An 18,830-nucleotide genomic window follows, 5' to 3' on the forward strand; every position below is an offset into this window, starting at 1 on the left:
CGACCTCGGAGAGGTGCATGTGTGAGGTCCACGAGCATCGGCATAGTACAAGAGCGTCAACAAGGTCAACCTCGGACGGAGGTATTCAAGAGATTCCCTCTACCCTGAATGAGTGATGCAAAGGCATCGAATGTCGGAGGATTTTGACTTCAACGTAAAAATTACACTCAGCTTAGGTTTAGAAAAAAACAAAAAAATGGTCTGGTGAATATCATGAATTTGTGGACTGGTGGAAAACCCTATATCAACTAGACTTATTTCAGAATCTGCAACCCAAACCAGGTAGTTTTAAAACACATAAGGGAAATAAGTAAAAGGAGGAAATTAGAACTAGTGAGTTGGCTAGTAAAAAGGAGGTTTGTGGCGGTGGATCAAACATAGTATAAATACAGTCAATAGATCTCAAAATTCTTTGGGCAACAATATCACACTACAAAAACATAGTTTACTGGGGAAATGCATGGTGGCTCTCGGGCGCCACACACCTCATACTTGGAAAAGTAAAAAAATTATAATAAAAAAGATAAGGAAAATTCGAACTTTTGTGAAATCAAAGATGATCAGGTATTGTACTTGTATAAAAATATTTCCCTAGAGAATTACTTTCATTGTGAACAGGTAGGAATCTTAAATAGCTAAAACTAAATACAAGCTGCACTTTTCACCAAACTGACCATATATACTTGTCATGATGGATCTACACATAAAGGAATCTTTGTCGTCTTCAGTCTAGTTTTCTCAAAAGAAAGGAAAACACGAATTACATCTCCGGTCGTCTAGACCATGGTCTACATCACAAACACACAATAGTGTATTAAATCCTACAAACACTTTGTACACATGACAATGACTGCATCCACTTGACAGACACTTCGAACACTAGTTGTAATCTGAAGCACTGAAAGAAATTCAGTAAGTTGACTGCACCCTAGGATAAGTTAAGATTTTCACCAATAGTTAATACTTCCAATCAGAGCCTGAACAGGTAGTCCAATTACAGAGCCACGACATTGGTCCTTCCAAGCTTAAAGTGAGTTCCTCGTCGAGGGCGGCAGCTGATCAAGAGAGTCGAACATGTCGAGGTCGTCGAAGAAGTCGTCCCGGGCCTCGGCCTTGACGGGGCCACGCGAACAATCCATCCCGAAGAATGGCATCATCATCGGTGCCGGCTGCACAATCGGAAGCAGCTCCTGGTACGGGTGATAATCCATGGTGCTCGGTCCGAGGAACCCAGCTGAACCGATGTCGCATCTCCCCGGCATGTCAGGGAAATCCACCAGATGGTACGGATGCTGATAAAACGGCGGCTCTGGTGCAAACTGATGAGCTGCATTGGACGAGCTCGCTCCGCCGTCAGTGACCGGTGCTGCTACCTGCAGTGGCAATGGCTCCAAACTGAGGAATCCAGAGCATATCTGATCGTGCGACATTCGCGCGGCGTCCTGGTACTCCATTGGGGGTGCAGCTGCGCAGCATTGGCCACTGGAGGAGCTGCCCACGAATGGAACATGATCCTGGCAAGAACCCTGACGGCATTGCAGCTGTTTCGTCAGAACACTGAAGGTTCATAGTTTCAGACAGAAAAGGATATCGCTTACTGGAACCACCAGCGAATGCATTACTGCAGATGGCTATCATTTATCTGGTGAATGCGAAATTGCGAATGAATAGTTAAGAAAGAGTGAGTTTGAAGTGCTCACCGTGGCGGAGTCGACAGAGGACACGGGCGCTTTGGTGTTGGTGCTCCTGATCTTGCTGGAGCGAGTGCGGAGAGGGGCGCGCAGGAGCCTGGCGAGCCGCTTCTGGCGCGTGCTCCAGAAGTTCTTGACATCGTTGTCTGTCCTGCCCGGCAGGTAGGTGGAGATCCTCGCCCATTTGTTCCCGAACTGCGCCTGCAGCTCGATCACCAGCCGCTCTTCCTCGGCAGAGAACTTGCATCCACTTCAGAGAAGGAAAAAAAAGTTAGGTTACATGGCCATTGATTGTGACTTTCGAGCACAGATTGCAGAGGATAAAATACACTGCGAAATGACTGTTTGTCTCATACAGCCATTTTTCCTTTTTACAACTTCTTAACATGAAGCAATTTTCTACAATCACTTTTTTTAAGAGGACATTTGTAATGTTTCAGTGTATGAAGTATGAACTCTGAGCAGAAAGTTTTATATGGCCGAGTTGGAAGAGGCGAGCACTTGTATAAAACTGCCGTGGCTGCTCCCAGTCAAACAAGCAGTGCCAGTCGTTGTTAATCGACGGTGATAACTAGGGCAACTTCGATTATACTAGTACCGCTAAAGCGCAAATGCAGCATCAACTTCCGATTGCATACACAAAATTAACCGAAAGTGATCGATGCCTGAACTGAACCACGAGAAGAAGCAGGACAATGCAGAGAAGGAGAGGAATGGCGCTTACGTCTTGAGGTTCGGCCTGAGCTTGTTGACCCAGCGGAGGCGGCAGGACTTGCCGGTGCGCTGCAGGGCGCCTTTGGATCGAATGGAGCTCCAGTCGCGCGGGCCGTGGACGCGCACGTGCTCCAGCAGCACCGCGTCCTCCTCCGCCATCCACGGCCCCTTGCGCACCGCCTCGCCGGCGTCCCTCCTGCCGCCCCTCCGGCGTGCACCGCCGCCGGGTGCTCGCGCCATTGCCTTGATGATCAGCCGATCGAGAGGAAGACAGACGACGCTGGTGCTTGCGAGTAGAGGCAGTAGTGTTCCGGAAGAGACGCGGGGCTCTTTCTTTAACCGTGGGTTTTGGGACAGGGTGGACGTGGCATTGCGCACGGTGCGACCTGGAGCGTCAGATGGCGATCGGACGGATGAGCCCGTTTCGCGAGGGGCACGCACGAACTCGAGGGTAACCGCCTCGCGTCCCCCACGAACGCCGATTTCCGCGGCCCTGGCCTGCATGTTCCGTGTCTAGTCGCCGTGTTGCTCACCACTTCGTGCATGCAGCGACATTTTTTCTTGTCGCCAACAGCAAGAAAAAAGGAAGTCCACCTGACGCCGCGTCATCTCCAAGTTGCGATCGTTGAATTTTGAATCGAATTTCGACCAAATGTTATTTCTTTTTCAAGAATTTAAGTGACAGAGTAAACGCACCCATGGTTTACCGGTACCAGCTTGCCACCAATGTGTGTGTTTTAGGCATGTTTGGATTGTGGCCAAAATTTACTCTAGGAATATCTGATAATGGCCAAATCTTTGATCTTTGTTTCTACATTTGCCTACTATTTGGCATCCCAGTGCATTTTTGGCTAATTGGTCATTCTTTTTCTGCAGTCTTGCCAATATTGGTCAACTCATGGGCAACAAAAAGGTCAAGCAATCCCTCAAAAAAAAAAAAGGTCAAGCAATCTTATTGGCTAGCTGAGGCAATCATTGGCTAGAACTAAACATAGCCTTAGGCTCGCCATAGTGTTAGTATCTTAGGTAGTATCATGCACCCTAGGTCCACAAAAATGCTGATGGGGCATCTAATTAAGAAGGAGATATAGTATTAGAGTAACATAGGTAGATACTGTCTCATAGCACATGTTACGAGGAAAATTAATGCCAAATAAATCATATAGACAGATTTGTTTTGGGATTCTACTAAACAATAAATTTATAAGATTAGGATACTACTCTATAATACTACCGACTATAGAGATAGTATCATAGACAAGTATCATATGCATGATACAACTATATAATACTATGCACTATGACTAGCCTTAGTCACCCAAAGATGCAAACTGTTGTGGGTCGGTAAACAATTTGTGAGAATATTGGCTTACTAGCATTCCCTCAGAATAGCCATATTGAGATAGTAACACAAGTAATACCATGTAACAAATGTGGTACCACATACTCCTTTCATCCATGAAAGAGTATATTTGCACCATTCTTGTATATTTAAACCATTTCAAACTTTGACTAAGTTCATGAAATATAACAATATTTATGAAACCCAATAGCTATATGATGAAATATATTTTATCATGAATCTAATGTACTAATTTATGACATAAATGTTGGTGTCCTTTTATTTAAACACGAGAAACCTTATAATGCTTTGAATTTCCAAGAAAGTTAGAAGTACACTTTTGTGGACGTAGGGAGTAGGCATTCATGTGGCATTGCATCAGTAGCGGAGATCCTAGTAGGTCAAGGTAGGGCAGCCAACCCACCTTGATTTTTGGCGAAACATTTCTGATGCATAAGTTATTTTGAACAATTTGAGTAGTCATAGGTTGAAAAGGGGCTCCATAAGAGAATTTTGCGTTTTTAGTAAACAATGCGCAAAACCAATTTTGTATAAAGAAACAACAAATTGATCTAGCCTAGTAGGAAACCAACTGTTTCTCTTTCCAAATATCTTATTCTCAATCCAACAAAACTAACTCCATGTCCTTGCCGAGATATTTAAGGATGGCTTGAGGGTATTTTTGCTAGCTTGTTGTGTGGCCAAAACCAGCTATAGGTATGAGATGGATTATGGTTCTACTTTGGCTTTGTCTATTTAATTTATCTAAAATTATATTTGTATTGGTTCAATCAATGTATTTGGTTAAGGATGTGAGGGCATGTTTGCTCAATTTGAAAAATGATGCTTGAGAGCCCACATCAAGATCAACATTTTGCGTAGAAATGATATCATAGTCCTAAGTATGAACGAAATTGTAACAAAATGATGAGCTCCTATAGGGCTGCCATAAACAAGGCACGCGACATCACAACATGCCCCCTCCTGTAGCTGCAAACCGGGCTTGTCGAGCTACCAAAGACTCTCCAGGAGCTGCCTCTCGATGGCCATGGTGAGGAGAAAGAGTAATTCAAACTATATATTTAGGTATCTTCATGATTGGGGATGGATAGCAGGAATGCGAAATCTACATGCACCCGCTTTTACAAATGAATCAAGGAGAAAACATTCATACTTCTTTTTACAAGCAAACGACTACCCATGCCCATCACGTGTGATCAATAAACGGCTTGGGCACGTGCCCAACATAACACCACATAGAAAACTTTGCGGTCCACGTAACAGAATGACACAAGTTTGCAACCTGAGTGACTAAAGTGCGTATCAGTGGCAACTTGGAAACAAGGCAAGTGTGTTTTACTTTAAGATCTTGTTAGATAACCATCATTTCATGCTGAAATTGTGGAATTCAATCGAGATTCCATACCCAATATGTTCGGCTTTCATGAAACTGAAAAATCATTTTAACGGGAGATTTTAGGGGATTTGTATTGTATGTTAAATCAATTCGTGCCCCTAACCCATCATTCTTCTCGAAATCAGTTGGTTTGATAAATTTTTGTAGCATCTATACTTGATTTTACATCTTGAAATTGTAAATTGACAAATTGAATGATGCCAACAGTGTCATTTCCCTATCTACAATACTCCCGAGAGTCGGCCTCATTCCTCGAGCCCTCTTCCACCTCGAATTCAGCGACGCCGTCGCTTGGAGGAGAGATGGTAAAGTGGATTGGCTTGTACAGAGTAGAAGTAGTTTTCTGGGTTGGTTGCCCTTTTTTTGCTTGATGCCAGAGAATGGCGTGATGCCAGTATGGTGGAGCAGAGCACTAGATCTCGTCGACCAGATCTGGGGCTGTGTAGGGCTTCTCCTTTTTTACTCTTCTGCTTCAGAGGTAAGAGTACACACAAAGAAGAGGGTTGTCGTTCCCTTCAGTAAGGTCGTGGTTTGTGCCTTCCTCTTGGTGAGGATTCAATCTGCTTCTCTGCTTCCTCCGGCCGATGGTGGTGGCGAGGGGAGAAGGTGGAGTTCTGCGCCGTTCTTCTCTCCGGGAGGACGGAGGTTTGGTGTGCTGCCGAATCTTGGAGAGAAACACACGATGAACAGGTTTTCCACCGTGATCTACGACCGTTCTGGAGGCCTCTCGAGACACCATGATGGATTTTTCTTCGCTCCTTCGCTGCTTCTCACCGGTGTTCTCCGCCTTCTCGTCGCCAAGTGGTACGTCCTCGACGATGTCTAGGCGTGCGGCGGTGGTGGCTTAGAGACGTTGGAGAGGACCAAGGACTTGATTGCTTTCTTAGTTCTTGTTCCAGGGTCCTTTTTCCATTTAGGAGGGCTATGCTGTTATTTCTTTTTCCGTAAGGGTCATGCATCTAATTCGTACCCACTAACTGAATTAATGGCAGCTTTGGGGTTCTTCGAGGCCCCTCTACTTGTTCAAAAGAAAAAAGTGTCATTTCATTTCAGTCAAATGAAATGAAAGGAGGGGTGCCAAATGAGTTCTAAGAGGAAAAAAATCAAGAAGAGATTTGCAAACTTCCATATGGGGAGAGTTGAGTGTACAATGGCTAATCATAAGACAAAAAATCAAATTTGATTAAACAAGCTTTCGGTACAAAGTTACAAAGTACAGATATGATTATTCCTCAGCATTGCATCTCCCAAATGTGGAATAGTCTCCAGTTCACTAGTACAGTACATCCGAGCAATGGAACTCCTGGGTTGCAAGCTCCTGCTGTTCTAGTAGTTCCCTGACCAAATCCATGGAGCTACTACTCTCCTCCCTGGACCCGTCGAGGAGGAGCCCTGCTCCACCTCCTGATCCTCGCGCCCAAGTCCTTCATCTCCGCCACCTGCAGATACAGAGTGTCAGAGACGGGATCGGCGAACAGTTCGTCCCAGCCAGATCGCAGAATTCGTCACACGGGTGGAATGGTTTCGGCTCCGGGGACATACCGATCCGACGCCCGCCGCGGACACTCCGGCGGTCACGGCGGTGGCGCCGGCGCCGACGATGAGGGTGGCGATGGCGAACGCCCTGAACGGCATCGTCATGTCCCCGCCGCCCTTGCCTCGCCGGAACCAAACCAGCCCGGCAGTTAGCTGCGCGGCACTCGCTCCCGCCCACCATGGCCACATCTTGGCCTTCTTCGCGCCGCCCTCGCCCAGCTCATCCATCGCCGCCGCCGCCGCCGCTAGGGTATTTGGGGGACACTAGCTCTGTGGGGGGTGAAAAATGCAAACTACTATGCGGTCGCACGCAGAGTGCTAACCGACATGCGGGCCCACGAGTGGCCTTGTCATGTCTGCCCGCTGACATGTGGGACAGTTCACCACAACCTCGAACTGATCGACACTGATTCACCTCGATCTCAGCTGAGCTCCATGGCTCCAAGCAACGCGGGCCTTCTCCTAGGGCTCATCCTGCTGCGGTTCAATTGGTGCTTGGTGAGTGTTGATCCGATCCGATTCGATTGTGTTGTGTGCAGGTCGGATTTGTTTGATGGACAGATGCGGTTGGGGATTTTTCTTTTTAGGCGCTGGGTGGCGGAGGGGCGGCGGGAGGGGGCAGCGTGTTCCCGGTGGTGGTGAGCACCTGGCCGTTCCGGGAGGCGGTCAGAGCGGCGTGGGAGGTGGTCAAGGCCGGTGGCGCAGGGGGGTCGGCTGTGGACGCTGTCGTCGCTGGCTGCTCCGCCTGCGAGGTGCTCCGCTGCGATGGCACAGGTCCGTTGTTGGCTGCTGCTCTTCTCTCGTCTCTGTAAAATTCATTCATCCGAGCTGTGTAGGGTTGGTTGTGGCTAGTGGCATGGCCATGATTTGGCTCACGGGTCACTAACCTGAGATGGGAACACTGGTTAATGGTGACGGTATATTATGGAGTATGCTGATACATTGGTCAAATTACATAGAAAAACCTGCTAAAATCATTAGAGTTACCAAATTATTTCGTTCTCCGGAGATTGGTTGACAAAATATTGGGTTGCAACTCCAAGAGGCTCGCTAACAGAATTTTTTGTTGATAACATTAGCCTTACTACTGAATTTTGCAAGCCTACACAATGACAATTCTGGCATAACCTTAATCCCATTAAATTTTTCCATAACATATCTATTCAGGAAGCCCCTAAGTGCTGTTCTACACTATTTAAAATTGTGTGTACTCTTTATTGATGTGAAACTCTGAGGAGCAGTACTTCTTGGAGCTTAATTTTATTTTGAGATTATAGTGCTGGATGTCAGGATTTAAGCCTCCATCATCAAGTGAAGACAACATTAAGTCCAGTTTCCGTTACGTTGCAGATGCAGTGTTTTCAGAAAGTAATCTTTAGTTGGGTCTATTGCCTAGCATCTAACTCCATCAATATATTATATGCTGGAAATATCTAGCAAAACCCCGTGATTGTGTGTTTAAACTTCTTTAGTTTGGCACTTGTGTATTTTTGGCGCGTGTCCTGAATCAACAATAGTGCTGATTTTAACTGTTTTACACTTTACGCAGTTGGTCCAGGTGGAAGTCCAGATGAAAACGGTGAAACTACTTTAGATGCTCTTATCATGAATGGGGTAAAAGCTGCTTTACATACTCAGGCTACAGTACAGATGCCGTTTTATGTTGCAGCATTCGTGGTGGATGTAATAGTGTTTTCTTTTGCTTAAGGAAACTGGCAGATAACGATGGAAATTGGAGCTGTGGCGGCCATGAGATATGTGAAAGATGGAATTAAGGCTGCAAAGTTGGTCATGGAGCACACCGGCCATACTCTTCTTGTTGGAGAGAAGGCAACCGCCTTTGCAATTTCAATGGGTCTTGCAGGACCAACTAACCTCAGCTCACCGGACTCAATGGAGAAATGGTCAAATTGGAGACAAAACCATTGCCAGCCTAACTTTTGGAAAAATGTTGATCCTGCTAGCAACTGTGGTCCATACCATCCTATAAATATACCACCATTTGGGTCTATGGACCCTGTTAAAAATGCTGTGGTGGAGACTCAAGGGCCCACCTGTCAGGGATGGTTCGAAAGTAATAATTTGCTGGAACCGACAAACTCCCATTTCAAGTCTGTTATTAATCGCCACAACCATGATACAATCTCTATGGCTGTGATTGACAAGGTACCTAGCTCATCTAAAATTAAACTGCCCTTTCCATCAATGTGAAACTCAGATGTGTTTCTTTGTTAAGATGGGTCATGTAGCAGCTGGCACATCAACCAATGGTGCTACGTTCAAAATTCCTGGAAGGTGAGCATCTTGTCTTGCTATTGGTAGATTTGACATTAAAGTTTCGTTTGACACCTCTTTTTACAGAAATATATATTATTTGCATTCATTGCATCTGCAGCTATATGAACGAGCTAGTGCATTATTTAGTTGGTCCCTTGTATATTCAAACTTCTGTCATGTGGATAATGAATTAATGATATCCATAATAATACTTGCAATTCTGAGTCTTCTTGTAGTGTCGAACTATCGATGTTGTACATTGGTAATCTGGTATATTTTCAAAGTCACTAGTGAGTGGTGACTGTTGATGATGTTAATTTCTGTATGGCAGAAGAAATCTAACAACATTGATGGTGCATATTAAAAAGTTATGTCAACATATTAATGATGGGATTGATATGTAGATTTATACTCCATCTGTTCCATATCAGTTGTCGTAGATTCGGATGTATCTATACACATATTTGTGTATAGATACATCCTGTGTATAGATACATCCGAATCTACGACAAATATGGAACGGAGGGAGTAATATTTATCCTGAATGGATTATCGCAAGACATACTTATAGTTGTACTTTTAGTTTGTTCACTTGTATTTTACATACAAATAATAATACTACTTGAAGGCTGGAGCTGCCTTTTGATATGCATGTCATCATTCTCAAATACACTAAACAGCTATTTACCTCCTTATAGTTGTGTAGAGTATTGAGTTACTAATCATTTGATTCCAGGGTAGGTGATGGACCAATACCAGGTTCTTCTGCATATGCTGATGATGAAGTTGGGGCTTGTGGAGCTACCGGTGATGGTGATATTATGATGCGCTTCCTTCCATGGTAATTGAGAAGGACTTCTTTCAAGATTTATTACCCTTTTATCCAAAGAACGATATATTTTCTTGTTGTGATCACTGGCTCAGTTAAGATCTCATTAGTCACTACTCACTACTAAGCTGCAATTATCCTGAAAAGGGGAGATACGATAGGATGCCATCTTTTGATATTCATGCATCTTTACCCCTATGTGGTGTTATTTGAAAGTTGTATCATGAGATATGGTGATATTCAACCATGTCCATATTTTTCCAATCATGATTTAAGACGACTACTTCCATATGAATTTAAGCTTATGTTAACTTTGTTATTAGTAGCCCAAGTTAAGCAATGGTCCAATGGACTGCAATGTTTGTTGCAGTTATCAAGTAGTAGAGAGCATGCGGCGAGGGATGGAGCCTCGAGATGCTGCCATAGATGCTATATCAAGAATTTCTCGGAAGTACCCCGATTTTGTTGGTGCTGTATTTGCGATTAACAAGAAAGGAGTGCATGCCGGGGCGTGCCATGGATGGACGTTTCAGTATTCTGTCAGGAATTCCAGCATGCCAGATGTGGAGGTCTTCACAGTAGCACCTTGACATAGGCAGATCTGTAGTACAAAGAGCTGCGTCAACAAGAAGGCATACTCATCGTGTTAAGTTGTATTCAATCACTCCCATGGTAATGCAAGAAATCGTTTGGGGATCGTTCCCCTGTCATCTATTGGACTGCAATTTTATATTGAAACTGCAATGAAATATAGTGGTAGTAGATTCAGTGAATGCGCTGTAGTCTTCTCGAAATAAATTTGCAATTGAATTAGTCAACTTGTGTACTGCAACTACCAGTTTAATGCATTAAGATGTAGATGGGTGTACTTCCAAGTCATTTTTGGAGTATTTTGTGGAATAAGTCATCTTCAGAGCTGGGAAGGCATCTAATATGTCACCTATATGTTTCGTCAGCGAGAGCTTAGAGCTTACACCTTCGTTGCTGTTTTTGCATTTGGTTATTTCGCAAGTTTGATTCCTGGTCGGTGTGAGTTTGTTGCCGTATAGAGTTGACACCCATTGCCTTTGCTCTGTGAATGTATGTGTTGTCTTGTTGTTTATTTTCATCAATCATTGTGCCTTCATATCTCAAGCAACAACGCAGGCTTGGCCTTATCGTCGGCAGGAAAAACAGTGGTGGATCCAACCCAATTTGTTAGTGCAGGGCAGGCCTAAATTGGGTTGAGCCTTTTCTTATTTCCCTATTTTTCTAGCTGATATATTGGTTGGACCCACCCTTCCACCAACATGGCTCTGCCACTTCAAAAATATTCGTTGGCTATACTGTTGGTGCCAATGGTTGCGTGCCGCCTGTTTTTTCCCTTGAATACCTTCCTTCTTTTTTTTTGCGAGAAATCCACCATTTTATTAATAATCATCAACACTAGTACAAATAACCCAAAAAGTAAAGAAAATTATAAATTGGTACTCGGACCACCTAGCGACGACTACAAACACTAGCATGAGCCGAAGACGCCGTTGTCCTCGCCCCTCCATCGCTGAAGTCGGGCAAAGCTTGTCGTAGTAGAGCTTGTTGTAGTAGACAGACGGAAAGTTGTCGTGCTAAGGTCCCAAAGGAACCAGCGCACCAGAGCAGCAACAATCGCCAATGATGACAACCGTAGGTTGGAAGATACTATCATGAAACCACATCAATAAACACGAAAACCGACCGGATCCCAGGAGATCTGACGGGCGCACAACTCCACGTGCCCTCCATTAACGCTAGATGCACCACCGGAGCGAGGATAGGGCGGGGAATACCTCCTTTCCCAGTATTGTTTGCATGAAGAATGTGTATGCTGACTAACTGTTTTTGTAAGTAAATTTAGAAATATAGCGTGAGTCCATTGTTAATAATTCGTCCTGAACTCCCGAAGGGCCATCAGGGCACTAAAGATTATTCTTCTAAACTGAACAGTTACAAAATTGCACTGTTCTTGATAGCTTATCCGATGAGAGGTCCCCATCGAAGTTATGGGTCTCATGTATCAGCCGGCCAGATGAACACAATGAACGAAAAATATCGTGTGTCCTGCCGATCAAAATGTTGGTGGATAGTAGAAGTCCATTTCTAAGTCCATCTCTAAGAGCATCTCTACCAGCGGCTCTAAATAGGTGCTGCAGTGCTGTTCCTTCCATTTGGGGAGGTTTACCCCATACCGGCGCACTCAAAATGGTGGCTCCAATAGAAATTTTTTATAAAAAAAAGAAATTAAAACTTACAAATAGCAATAAAAAATTGAATAAAGTTATTTTTGACTCAGTGAAGTCGCTATTGAGGTCCAACACGAAGCTGCGATGTCGTGGCACCGACACTAGCAAGAACGTGGAAATAGTATCGGCAGTCACGTCGCTCTCTCCGAACTCGGGGGAGTACCGGGCACGTCTCTCCATCTGCGACAAGCGCACCCGTGACAACAATGACAACTCCGTGAAGAATGTCGACAACGAGCGGGGAGGGGGCATTCCTGAGCTCGGTAATGGCGTAGTACCCGCTCCCGGCTTCGGACTGCGTTGCACCGAGGCTGAGACATACCTGCACCACTGTTGCGACCAGGCTCGCCTGGCCATCATCGCGACTTTTACGGTCCGCCGTCAAGATTGTGCAGCGGGCGCGCTTGGCCATCTACTCCTCCTCCGGCATGATCAACGACTTCTCCTTCAACGTGACTTTGCGTGGCTTTGTCGGCCCCTTCGCGGGCGCCTTCTTGTTTGGAGGCATGCCTAAATCGGTGGCTGCGAGGATATGTGTCGAGCTGGAGCGGTGGACGGGAGCTAGAGTGGCGGGCAGGAGAAACGAAGTGGCGAGCGGGAGGAGGAATTGGGAAATAGTTGTATGATTTTAAGGCTAGTGGCTACCCGGTGGGGCCCGCAGGCAAAACCCGACGTGTCACAAAGCGTGGACGTGTCCGATTCACGCCCCATCCCGCCCCGCTTCGTAGTCAAAATTAGTTAGGTTAGTTTAAATCTTTAAACAGATTACTCTAGATTAAACTACATAGTGCATTCGCGGCCTTAAGAGGAATGCCGCTTGCAATCCCTAAGTCGACATGCAAGTAAGCTCCATGGAGAATAAGAGCATCCACAACCAGGTTCTGAAAGTGCATGGAACCCCCATGTGTGGTTTTGATAATTGATGACAATCCCTATTGACTAATGTTTGCATTGAGTTATATTTGTAGAAGTTGTCCATAGACAATGCGGAACCATATGTTGGCTTCAAGGTTGCAATAAGAATTAACGAAGATCAAGTGATAAGTATGTCTTGAAGAAGAAGATTGGTTGAGCTATCATGTGTATCTTCAAGACAGAACATAATGAAGAAAGAACAAAGGAGGTGCAAGTTCAAGATGAGCCACCTCGAAGAGATCATATGCTTGAAGCTTGCCATGCATATGGTGATCATGGATATGTGAAGATTCACCAAATAAAAAGCTCTCCATAGTGGAGTATGGGGGAACAATCCGCAAGACTTCATACGGGCAAGCACAATCAAGAAAGGCGTTCCATCTTGTTGCAGTTAAGATCGACATCATCGAGCTCAAGTGAAATGCGCAAGGTTAAGGTTTGCTTTTATAGGGGGGTCTTTCTTACCGGTCTCGTGGTTTAGTTGGGACACCGTTTTATAGGTTAGTTGTCGTACTATCAAGAGGGCTCTCGAGTGACTAACTCGATCATATCGTTCGGAGAGAGCTCAAACATTTGCATCCTTACTCATCTTTCTTGTTAGTTATTTGGATCTTATCCATGTGATAATTTATAGTTTGCGGTTATTTCCATGGGAAGCTCTAGTTCACCGAAAACGGATTCTGCATGAATCACTTGTTGTGTTTTCGATATTGGAGTTTTTCTTGGTTTCTCGTATTGAGAGGTTTCACTCTAAAATCCATAGAAAATATACCCCACTTATTATTAAGTTTTTCAACCTTTGTAGGGGTATCTCTTGTCATCCTCTTTACAACAAAATTGGTTTCACCTAAATCCGAGTTTCCTAACTCAAGTTTTTTGCATTTTCCATATTGGTGGATTTACCGGTTTCCTTTTTATAGATATGTAAAAATTATTCATTTGTTTCTACCCTCCGTTGATGTACTATGATGTTTCTATGAATATTGTTTTAGAGCTCATTATTTTGATTTCAATGATCCCAAGATCATCGAAATCGAGGTCCGGATGCAAAAGTTCTTAAGATTTTCGTATCGGGGTGTTTCAGTATTCCCTGGGTGATGCTGTCGCCCAAACAGGGTAGCACTGTCAACCAGAGAGGGGCAGCACTACCGCCGAGAGAGGACATAAATCTGGGCCCCTTTAAATAGGCCTTCTTCCTCCTCTCATTTTGTTTCTTCTTCCTCCCTTTTGCTCTGCTCCATTGCCAATATTTGAGAGCTTCCTCTCCCTCTAATCCCTCCATGAGTCTTGCTCATATTTGAGGAAAAGGGAGAGGAGATCTAGATCTACAATCCCACCAATCAAATTCCCCTCTTTTTGTGGGAATCCTTAGATCTAGTTCTTGGAATAGGATTTTGGTGTTCCTCGTCCTATTTGTTTTCCTCTCTCATTTCCCCAATAGATTTTTTAGCTTTGTTGGAATTTGAGAGAGAAAGACTTGAGCATCTTAGTGGTGTTCTTGCCATTGCATTTGGTGCATCGGTTTGAGTACTCCACGGTGATCCATGGGAGTGAAAGTGAGAAGGTTGTTACTACTGGGTTCTTGGAACCATAGACGGCTTAGTGGTCTTAGTGGTGTTATTGAGGCCTCCAATTAAGTTGTGGAGATTCCTCAAGCTTTGTGAGGCCTTTGTGGCGAATTTCTTGGGAGTCTGCAACTAAGTTGTGGAGATTATCCCAAACTTTGTGCGGGCTCAGTGACCACCCACAAGGCTCCATAGTGGATCGAGAACTTCCCTTTTGGTGGGAAGGCTTGAGGAGAATACGGTGAGGACTTCATGGCATTTGGAGTGATTTGTCCTCCACGCCGCTCCAACGAATAGTTGCAATCTCAAGAGTGTGAACTTCAGGATACATCGTCGTCTCCGCGTCAACTCGGTTATTTCTATACCCGAGCTCTTTACTTATGCACTTTACTTTGTGATAGCCTTCGTGATTGAAGTCATATATATTTCTATCACATATAGCATAAGTTGTTGGTGCACATAGGTGAACCCTAGTTATATAGGTTTTGTGCTTGACAAATTAAACGCTAGTTTTATTCCACATTTGTTAAGCTCATATCATAAAAGTTTTTTAACCGCCTATTCACCCTCTCTAGGTGGTATCCATGTCCTTTCAGTTCCCTGATACGTCCATTTTGCATCACTATTTTATATCATAATTCGCTGTTATTCATTGATATATTTCGTATTTGGAGATGATACTTATGTTATTTCATCTATTTTGCATGTTTCATGATTATTGGAGGATCGCGCACCGGAGTCAGGATTCTGCTGGAAAAAGCGCCGTCAGAATGCAATATTTCGGAAGATCAACAATTGACGGAAATTATATGAAAAATCCTATTTTTCCGAAGACGAAGGGAGCCGGAAGGGGAGCCGAGGAGGGCCGCCATGGGCCCACCTCATAGGCCGGCGCGGGCCAAGGCCTGGCCGCGCCGCCTTGTGAGGAGGGGGCCCACAACCCCCTCTGGCCTCCTCTCCTTCGCGTACATCTTCATCCCGAAAACCTAAGCTCCAGAGGATAGTCGCGAATCGTCACAGCCGCCTCTGCGGGGCGGAAAACACCAGAGAGAAAAGAGCTCTCCGGCAGGCTGAAATCCGCCGGGGAAATTCCCTCCCGGAGGTGGAAATCGATGCCATCGTCATCGTCATCGAGCTGGACATCATCTCCATCATCATCATCATCATCACCGCCATCTCCACCGCTGCACCTCGTTACCGCTGTAACAATTAGGGTTTGATCTTGATTGTTTGATAGGGGAAACTCTCCCGGTGTTGATTTCTACTTGTTATTGATGCTATTGAGTGAAACCATTGAACCAAGGTTTATGTTCAGATTGTTATTCACCATCATATCACCTCTGATCATGTTCCATATGATGTCTCGTGAGTAGTTCGTTTAGTTCTTGAGGACATGGGTGAAGTCTAAATGTTAGTAGTGAATTATGTTGGTTAGTATTCAATGTTATGATATTTAAGTTGTGGTGTTATTCTCCTAGTGGTGTCGTGTGAACGTCGACTACATGATACTTCACCATTTATGGGCCTAGGGGATACATCTTGTATTCGGTTGCTAATTGCGGGGTTGCCGGAGTGACAGACAACCTGAACCCCGTTAGTATATCGATGCAGGGAGGGATAGCAGGATCTCGAGTTTAAGGCTGTGGTTAGATTTATCTTAATTACTTTCTTGTATTTGCGGATGCTTGCAAGGGGTATAATCACAAGTATGTATTAGTCCTAGGAAGGGCGGTGCATTAGCATAGGTTCACCCACACAACACTTATCAAAACAATGAAGATTAATCAGCTATATGAAGCGAAAGCACTAGACTAAATTCCCGTGTGTCCTCAAGAACGTTTGGTCATTATAAGTAAACAAACCGGCTTGTCCTTTGTGCTAAAAAGGATTGGGCCACTCGCTGCAATTATTTATCTCGCATTTTACTTACTCGTACTTTATTTATCCGCTATATCAAAACCCCCTGAATACTTGTCTGTGAGCATTTACAGTGAATCCTTCATCGAAACTGCTTGTCAACACCTTCTGCTCCACGTTGGGTTCGACACTCTTATTTATCGAAAGTACTACGATACACCCCCTATACTTGTGGGTCATCATTCCCCAAACAGTGTCCGACGCAAGCGTTGGATATACCATTTGAGGCTCGCCTGATTGGGTTGCTGTTTTTGGTGAACGGCTCTGCCCACCGGCATTCCCCAAACGTTCTTGAGGATTGGGCCATGATGTCTACGGGTGCTTCTATTCTTGTAGACAGTGTTGGGCCTCGAAGAGCAGAGGTTTGTAGAACAGCAGCAAGTTTCCCTTAAGTGGATCACCCAAGGTTTATCGAACTCAGGGAGGAAGAGGTCAAAGATATCCCTCTCATGCAACCACGCAACCATAAAGCAAGAAGTCTCTTGTGTCCCCAACACACCTAATAGGTGCACTAGTTCGGCGAAGAGATAGTGAAATACAAGTGGTATGAATGAATATGAGCAGTAGTAACGGTGCCGGAAAAGTGCTTGCATGGCGTGCGGTTGATGGTAGTAATATTGCGAGGAAGTAAACAAGCGATAAAACGATAAACAAGCGAGCGATAGCGATATTTAGGAACAAGGCCTAGGGATCATACTTTCACTAGTGGACACTCTCAACATTGATCACATAACAGAATAAATAAATAGATGCTAGACTCAACACCCTCTTGTTGGATGATGAACACCACTAACTGTGTAGGATTACACGAACCCTCAATGCCGGAGTTAACAAGCTCCACAATATTCGATGTTCATATTTAAATAACCTTAGAGTGCATGACAGATCAACACAACTAAACCAAGTACTAACATAGCATGCACACTGTCACCTTCACGCTACGAAAGGAGGCATAGATCACATCAATACTATCATAGCAATAGTTAACTTCATAATCTACAAGAGATCACAATCATAGCCTACGCCAAGTACTACACGATGCACACACTCGTCACCATTACACCGTGCGGGAGGAATAAACTACTTTAATAACATCACTAGAGTAGCACACGGATAAATTGTGATACAAAACACATTGCAATCATAAAGGGATATAAATAAGCACTTCACTATGCCATTCATAACGAGTGAATAAGTATTACGTGAAATATAGCCTAAGAGACCCACACGGTGCACACCACTGTCACCTTTACACACGTGGGACAAGGAGTCTCCGGAGATCACATAAGTAAAATCCACTTGACTAGCATAATGACATCTAGATTACAAGCATCATCATATAAATCTCAATCATGTAAGGCAGCTCATGAGATTATTGTATTGAAGCACATAGGAGAGAGATGAACCACATAGCTACCGGTACAGCCCCGAGCCTCGATGGAGAACTACTCCCTCCTCATGGGAGACAGCAGCGTTGATGAAGATGGCGGTGGTGTCGATGGAGAAGCCTTCCGGGGGCACTTCCCCGTCCCGGTGGCGTGCCGGAACAGAGACTCATGTCCCCCAGATCTTGGCTTCGCGATGGCCGCGGCTCTGGAAGGTTTTCACTGGTTTCGTCGAACGTGGTAGGGTTTTCGCGACGGAGACTTTAAGTAGGCGGAAGGGCAAGGTCGGTGGAGTCACGAGGGACCCACACAACGGGCGGCGTGGGCCCTAGCTCGGCCGCGCCGCCTTAGTGTGGCGCCACCTCGTGGCCCCACTTCGTATCTCCTCCGGTCTTCCGGAAGCTTCGTGCGAAAATAGGACCCCGGGCGTTGATTTCGTCCAATTCCGAGAATATTTCCTTACTAGGATTTCTGAAACCAAAAACAGCGGAAAACGAGAACCGGCACTTCGGCATCTCGTCAATAGGTTAGTTCCGAAAACGCATAATAATGACATAAAGTATGCATAAAACATGTAGATATCATCAATAATGTGGCATGGAACATAAGAAATTATCGATACGTCGGAGACGTATCAGGCATCCCCAAGCTTAGTTCTGCTCGTCCCGAGCAGGTAAGCGATAACAAAGATAATTTCTGGAGTGACATGCCATCATAACCTTGATCATACTATTGTAAGCATATGTAATGAATGCAGCGATCAAAACAATGGTAATGACATGAGTAAACAAATGAATCATAAAGCAAAGACTTTTCATGAATAGTACTTCAAGACAAGCATCAATAAGTCTTGCATAAGAGTTAACTCATAAAGCAATAAATCAAAGTAAAGGTATTGAAGCAACACAAAGGAAGATTAAGTTTCAGCGGTTGCTTTCAACTTATAACATGTATATCTCATGGATAGTGTCAATGTAAAGTAAT

At 44.6% G+C, this 18,830-nt stretch overlaps 2 protein-coding genes across 2 annotated transcripts; one reads left to right on the plus strand and one right to left on the minus strand.

Annotated features, from left to right (window-relative positions):
* Positions 1-6,327: 6,327 nt before the first annotated feature.
* On the minus strand, positions 6,328-6,928 carry LOC124669942. The gene is made up of 2 exons (XM_047206475.1): positions 6,707-6,928; positions 6,328-6,603 (listed from the first exon to the last, which is right to left on the minus strand). The coding sequence occupies exons 1-2, from the start codon at positions 6,926-6,928 to the stop codon at positions 6,523-6,525; spliced, it is 303 nt and encodes a 100-aa protein (XP_047062431.1). The 3' UTR covers positions 6,328-6,522.
* A 497-nt stretch (positions 6,929-7,425) lies between these two features.
* LOC124674732 (probable isoaspartyl peptidase/L-asparaginase 3) lies at positions 7,426-10,685 on the plus strand. The gene is made up of 6 exons (XM_047210781.1): positions 7,426-7,474; positions 8,250-8,314; positions 8,409-8,866; positions 8,937-8,995; positions 9,714-9,818; positions 10,177-10,685. The coding sequence occupies exons 3-6, from the start codon at positions 8,426-8,428 to the stop codon at positions 10,394-10,396; spliced, it is 825 nt and encodes a 274-aa protein (XP_047066737.1). The 5' UTR covers positions 7,426-7,474; positions 8,250-8,314; positions 8,409-8,425; the 3' UTR covers positions 10,397-10,685.
* Positions 10,686-18,830: the final 8,145 nt, after the last annotated feature.

This window comes from Lolium rigidum, chromosome 7 (genome assembly GCF_022539505.1).
Source record: "Lolium rigidum isolate FL_2022 chromosome 7, APGP_CSIRO_Lrig_0.1, whole genome shotgun sequence".
Taxonomy (NCBI): Eukaryota; Viridiplantae; Streptophyta; class Magnoliopsida; order Poales; family Poaceae; genus Lolium; species Lolium rigidum.

Coding starts and splice junctions, on each gene's coding strand:
- LOC124669942 (XM_047206475.1), bottom strand. CDS start 6,928: ATGGATGAGCTGGGCGAGGGCGGCGCGAAGAAGGCCAAGATGTGGCCA. Junction 6,604..6,706: donor CCGCGGCGGGCGTCGGATCG/GTATGTCCCCGG, acceptor CTGTATCTGCAG/GTGGCGGAGATGAAGGACTT.
- LOC124674732 (XM_047210781.1), top strand. CDS start 8,426: ATGGAAATTGGAGCTGTGGCGGCCATGAGATATGTGAAAGATGGAATT. Junction 8,996..9,713: donor ACGTTCAAAATTCCTGGAAG/GTGAGCATCTTG, acceptor ATTTGATTCCAG/GGTAGGTGATGGACCAATAC. Junction 9,819..10,176: donor ATGATGCGCTTCCTTCCATG/GTAATTGAGAAG, acceptor TGTTTGTTGCAG/TTATCAAGTAGTAGAGAGCA.